Genomic DNA, 7010 nt, shown 5'->3' with positions numbered 1-7010 from the left:
ATTTCATTCTTGATCTACGTTACTGCTTAGGCCAAGATATCATCTAATAATGTACATGACCATCTTCTTGACCTTTTTTTTTCCTTATTGTTTTTCTTATATATGAGAAACATCACTGATACCAAGACAGTATTCTAGCATAACGTATAGATGTTACCTGAAAAAACCCTTACATGTATTTTGACGTATCTGATGGAGCGAATGTTAAGCATACAGAATTCTAGTAAGTCAGGGAATAAACAATCGTACCATGGGTATCGTTCTTAAAAGCTGCAGTTTTATTTTACTAAATTATCTATGTTAAAAACAAATCTGTGCCTGGTGTGGAATTTCACTGCATCATGTGTTACAATATTTTTGTTTTCATTACAAGCAGAAGAATGCATGTAGAACAAGTGTTAACAAACATGACAATAAATTAGAATATAATTTACAAAAGCAAAAATATAATAAAGTAACAGTGTACCACATTAATACTGAGTATAAAATAATAAGCAACTAATCACAATAATACAAAGGTAATTTCAGTCTGTATTATTAAGGATATCTATGTGACATTCACTCCATTACAAAGTTCCTAATGAAATGGACTATTTTTGGGTGAATATACCTTGAGGGGTTAATCTCTAGATTTTTATTTCTGTTTTGATCTTCTTCAGCTGGTAGTATTGCTCAGTGGAACTACTGGCACCAGATTGATTTCTGCATGTCATATTCTATTTGATTCTAGGCCTGTTATATTTATAGCCTATACAAATAGCCCTTTTGTCACTATTTAGGAATATAACATTATTTATCTTAGATTACATAGATTGCTACAGTGTTGCAGCAGCAGTGAACTGTGCTGTCAAAACCAATTATTTTTCTTTGAATTAGGTTTAATTTTCTGGTCTTAGTCTGAAGCGTTGCTTAGTTTGTAAATCCACATACATTCTGCGTTTTGTTCCCTTTAACAATACAATTCAATGTTGCTCTAGGGAGTTCTTTAAATTCCAACCTCAGTGCTGTTATGTTGCAGAGTAAACATCAGACTCCCTAGTGTTCTAGCACCAGTAAGAGAGCAAAATGTGTCTTTGGAAACACTCCTTACAATTCTAATGTCCTAAGTGAGGTAAAAAAAAAGGTTTACTTTGAATACATAGAAAACCTTTTTCTTATTAGATGAAAAGACACACTAGCTGATAAACAAAATGATGCCCTGGAGAAAACTAGACCCTGATACAAAGAGGCCTCTTGCTTAGGGAATGCTGTAGCAACCCCTTTCCCTTTCATCATATTTTTGACCTAGCCAGGGCATGCTAGCACCAAGGTGTTTTGTTAAAAGGACATAGCAAGTCAGTTCTCTTAACAGAGAAGGACTGCATACTGCCCTTAATCCCTATGTGCAACTCCCAAAGATTGGGGGGTTTTATCTACTGGTGTCAGTTTTAACAGGAATTGTTTACATGGTGATAAGAGCAGCATATGTGAACACACACAAGCCAACTGAAAATGAATTCCCCTGGTCACAGGCATACGGAAGTGGAAATACTGCAAGAGGTAGCAGATGACAGGAATTCGATGGTCATGAGATGTGGGCTGCACAAAATCCCACAGATAGATTGTCAATATGTTTGGGTGTTTCATAGTATGAGTTCTGTTAACAGTATCTATTGTTCCATGTTAATTCACATTAGGAAACAGCGTGCAACACATTTGCTTGTTATTGGTAAAATACACTGGTACGCTTCAAACTCATTGTATTTTGAAATTATTTTTCGCTGAAAAGAGGTGGGGTTTTTTTTGAAAGTGCTATTTGAGCTAGAATTTGTAACACATTGTTCACTTAATTTTAATTGCAGTACAACAAAGGAGGCATAGTTGGACACAAAAGCACATTCATCAAGTACCTGTTGCAAAATGCAAGTGTTCAAGTACAATATATTAAAATAAACAAGTACCTATCTTTCTTATCTCCTTGTTGAGTCTGTTACTGAAAAGTGAAGGGCAAGAGAAGCACAACAATTAACTTTTTTATGGTAGATTCTTGAATGTGACTTGCCTAAGTAGTTTGGTTTCACATTTGAAAATTGAAAGTATTTGGTGAATATTAAAAATATGGTCATATGAAATAAATGGAGTATGGCAGCAGCATAGTTAAGGCATCTAACTACTAACCTAGAGGCATGACTTTGTTCCAGTCTCATGCTGGAAGCTACCCCTAGTTTTAAATATGGTCCAGCTTTAAATATGTACCTGCCCATTTAGGTGAAGGTAGCTAGACTTCATTCTATCCCCTTTTTTACAGTGTGCTTTACTCCTGATAGTCCAAGAGGCCTCTTGGCTCAAGCACACTTTTGACTTCTCATTTGAACAGAACCTAGATACCTCCATGAGCCATTTAATTCTTTGGTCGTAATCCTTGCCCACGCAGATGTGGTCTCCTGAACTGCACATTCACATATTCTTTCTCATAAACAAATGCCCTTCTCCTATGGTATCAAAGAAGGGAACATCTGGAATCCATTTTAATTTCCAGCTTTGCAAAGGATTGTTGCTGTTACACAGTAGGCTTACCTTTTGCACTGGAATTCCCTAGTTTTGGAGAATCCAACGTAACATGTAAACCAGATATAGATGCTCACAAAGTTGTTTCTTCTTTGTGGCTGGTATTGTAAACGGAAGTGAGCTGGAGTCCAAGTCTAAGTAACCTGTACGGTAGTAGTGAAGAAGCTGGCAGTACAGTCTTCACCACTGTTGGGAGTCTGCCTCTTCCATGAGACTAAAACACGCTCCCTTTCAGTGGAAATCTCAGCCTCACTTGTACAATCATAAGATGGCTATAAACCTGCAACACAGATTGCATTTCATAGCACACTTGTATTTCATGCACCACTGCAATAACTATTGGACCTCTTAAAACTAAGTCCCTCATGGTTGTTCTGCTTAGTGTAGCTTTATATATGGCTCACAGCAGTGTTCAGGAAATACGGATTACTCCAAAGGGAAATAGGTGGAATGAAGGAAGAGTACCTTTTTTTTAATTTTTTTTTTTTTTAATTTCTGCTCCTTAAATAACATTTCCAAGCTCATTTTATAATTTAAATTGTGGTGCTGTGTCGTGAGATAAAATAGTTAACATTTTTAAGCTATGACTTCATGGTTTTTTGATTCTTCTTTACTTCCATTGTAGACCAAGTCATAACAGCTACATTTTAAACAGTTTTAAATACAAATGGATTCAGTGTCATTGCTAAGTCCATAATAAAAATTAATTTAATGGTCCAAGGAGGTAAACAGACTATTTGATTTAGTCAAAGGAACACAAATGTTCCACTGTAAGCTATTCTATATGTGTTGTGTGGATCTTTCCAATTTGGCATGCCCTCCTTATACTGTGTCCAGCACTTTGGATTAATAAATCCCACTTCACAGAAGTTAAAATAATATTGAAATCCTGTCAGCTGGGGCTGACCAGTGGTTACGTTTTCCACAGGGTAATGCATTAGTAAGGACGTCAATCTCATTCCGCTGTGTGGCTCTCTTCGATGGACACTCTTCCACAATGATAATAACAAGGCACATTCTTGTGCTTTCTGTGGGTCAGTGTCCTTGGCAGGTCTTGCAGCACATCTGTCTGAAGTATGCTCGACTGCAGAACTTGAACTTCAGCACCAGTGGGCAATATGCCACTTTGTTCACATCTTTGCATTCTAATAATTAAGAATATTGAAGAGAAAAAATCAGAAATAAAAATCAAAGTACAAAGAAAATTCAACATTTAACATGCTTCTCTATCCATCACCTTGCCCTCTTTCTAACTACTCTTTTTTGTCCAGCCTAGTGCATATAATATATTTAAGAAGTCATAAAAATATTTGTAGGGCTTCTCTCCCAGACATTCATAAGTGTGTCCACTTTGTCTTGGGAGAGTTATCATTTATTGGGATAAATGATCACTTTATACAGTTAGGAAATGTGAGTCATTTTTCTCACAATACTTTTATAGCTTCTTTCTCAGGAGTTATTTTATCCATCCATGAAAGGCTATCCGAAATCTAACATGATTCACACTATTTAGTACCATGCCTCTGTATTTGTACGAATCCTTGAAATAGAATGTGAACTTCAACTAACAGGGATCTAGAAAACAATGGGTGTTATGAATAAAGGCACCAGCAGAATGAGTTCACTGACTGGACTGAATGGTGGATCATATTATAGTTCCACACATCCACTTAGTTCCACAGTTTCTTTTATGCAGGAGGAAAAGCCATTTTTATGCCTGTAGCAGACATGTAAGAGCTTTCTTTCATAGTTTTCCCTATATGCTGAGCTTTGTGTCTCAGCAGCCCTTGTTGGCAGGTATCTCTCTCTGGGAGGGAGAACAAGAGCTCTACCATGTGGAGGAAGGATTTCTTCTTTTCCATCCCCCACAGGTTGCTTCTAAAGTGACTGTGGGGGTACGCTACAGGAGCACTGCTAGAATATGCTGTGGTAGAAAAAAAGTGGAAATAGGGAATGGAATAGTTTGGTCCATGCCCAGTTCTTACTCTGATACAGCTGTATTTGAGAGCACACAGGTACATTCAGGTTCTAGATCTCAGATGTTGCTGCTGCAGATTTCCTTTGCATTGGAGTGAATATTGTGATATATGCCTGATAGCAGATTTGTAGTTAATTAAGTGATGAGAAGAATGAAACTAGATTAATTTCTCAGAAAATTATTAGTCTCACAAGAACGCTGTAAGTTTTTACTCTTTTAAGGCTGTATTTTAAGGTTGCATCTAGTGTGAGGTGTCACTGCAGGGGAGTTGGCACTTCATGATCTTAAAGTCCTTTCCAACCCTAACCGTCCTATGATTCTACAATTCTATGATTTGATACTGTCTTCCTCCTATAATCTTTCTCAAATTACAACAGCTAAAAAGTGAATAAAAAGGAGGTGAACTAGCAGTACTTTGCTGCTGCTCCAAGGCCTGACAGAACAACAGTCTTCAACTCTCAGATGTCTGCAAGCCAAATATGAAAGAGACAACAGACACACCAAACAGTTAAGAAAATAAAAAATAATAGTGAAACAAACAGAAGCAGCATGTATGATCAATGAGTTACTCCTATTTGTCTTCCTTCTACATACAATCACCTAGTACATTATTTTTGATCAGGAACAGGTAATTATGGACAGTGCAGTCATGCTGCAAGCATACTGTACTAGAAAGTTAAGTGCAGATGAGAATTTTTAGTATCCCAACCTAGGGGCACATTAGCAAGGCTGAACTTCAGGGTCTGTACTGAGCAGGACCCCTGATAATGGCAGTATGCATGGTTTTAGCTAGGTAAGAAGAGGTCATGAAATTAATAAAACTTTAATTAACATGGATATAGTGCTTTCACTGTAATTCTGTATTCCATCTACCCAATGTTTTGTGTACTACTTTTCTAAGTTTTTAATTCTCAAGTTGAAATAAAGTTGGATACCAGGAGAAAAGGCATTGGGGGTAGCTGGTTTAAGCAGACATGTTTCTGTATAAGCAACCACACATGGTCACTGTGTCTTACTGAGTTTCAGAAACTCTTCCCAAAAGAGGTCAAATACCTTTCAGATATATTTCAGGTCTTTGTGTTTGTGAAGACTGGGAATATAGGAGAGACAGATGGTGAATTATAAATGAAGTGAGGAATAAGAAGGTTCCCTTGGTCTTGAGAAGCAAAAAGTTCACTCAACCCCAAAAATAACCCTCATACACATTGCATTCGGTTAAATACAGGTAAAAGCCACTAATTACATTTTTGCTTAAAGTTGGATTTGAAATTACTGTATTTCATGTTTCTTTACATTATTTTTCCTCTTGACTAAAACTGGACCCTGTTCAGGCAATGCCATTTGGACAGCAGTGAGGCAATATTCTGGAAGTTGCCCATAACTTCTGTTTTAAAAATCAGTTTTGAAACAGATACGCTGGCTGATGAAGTAACCTGTTCTTCACAGGACTGTGGTTGAATGGAAGAGGTTTAGCAGAGCCTTTTTTGTTCCTAGTAACTACTGTTAAGTTTCAGTAAGCTACATGTATCAAACTCTCCCTTCCTGAACTTTGTGGCTTAGACAATATTATTATATTAGACAATTGTTATTAGACAACATTATGATATTAATTATCATGTTACAGTAATAAAATCACAGAATGCCACTGTGCCTTCAGCTGAAGACACTGCGACGAAATATCTCACAAGACACAAGGAAAACTAAAATGACATAAAAATAGGATAGTTTTTCAGGTGAAATTTCAGATGGCCTTTAGCAGTCTAGATTCAGCAGACATATGTATACTTAAGAGAATAAAATAATTCTGAATACATTTGAAATCATGTGGTATATGCTGCCTATAGTTCACTTCCAGCAAATGCAATGTTATCCTCATCACAGGCAGCCCACCAAAACCCCATTTGCAATATTCTTCATCACCAATGAAGAGTTTAAAGAAAACAAAGACCTAAAGTAGATGTAAAATGTGAGAAGATACATCAGAACTTTCATTTATTATTTCTGTATCCCTCAAATTTTGACTCTTATTTTATGTAAAAAACCTGTACGGATCCCCAGAAAGTGCTTCCATACTTCAGCAACATGATCATTGTGCAGAAGTTGTTGAAAGTGTGCTATAGGTTGCTAGCACATGAAGACAACTGGGAGGTTTGCTGGGATTTGAAATAGGAGAGGAATACCCTCAGCTAGACTCACTGTTGCTGATGCTGCTTTTGTCCCACAGTGGGGCCCAAAGCACAAGGCAGTGTGAGCAGGCATCATGTGGGCAAAGTCTCCATGTGAGAGCAGGCATGCTCTGCTACACACATGCACTCCTAAGGTGCAGAACCCTCTCTCTGAGAAATCTGATTCATTCACTTAAACCCAAATACTAATACACACTTCACAATCCACTGCACCCGGAGACAGAAGCAAGCGTACAGGCACAATATGCCCCTCTCACAAATACATTCACAAGGAAATACCAGAACACAAATACTTCTTT

The 7010-nt window shown here is 37.2% G+C and overlaps 1 protein-coding gene across 3 annotated transcripts in view; it reads right to left on the bottom strand.

The window, feature by feature from the left end:
* Positions 1-257: 257 nt before the first annotated feature.
* The window catches only part of ADAMTS6 (ADAM metallopeptidase with thrombospondin type 1 motif 6), a 153156-nt gene continuing 146403 nt past the window's right edge, over positions 258-7010 (bottom strand). For all 3 annotated transcript variants that reach the window (XM_065662875.1, XM_065662876.1, XM_065662877.1), the window contains one exon: positions 258-3692. In XM_065662875.1, coding sequence (XP_065518947.1) covers positions 3583-3692 — 110 coding nt within the window. In that variant the 3' untranslated portion in view covers positions 258-3582. The remainder of the gene's footprint in view (positions 3693-7010) is intronic.

The sequence above is a fragment of the Lathamus discolor genome, chromosome Z, assembly GCF_037157495.1.
Source record: "Lathamus discolor isolate bLatDis1 chromosome Z, bLatDis1.hap1, whole genome shotgun sequence".
NCBI lineage: Eukaryota > Metazoa > Chordata > Aves > Psittaciformes > Psittacidae > Lathamus > Lathamus discolor.
This window is presented reverse-complemented; position numbering and strand designations above follow the sequence as displayed.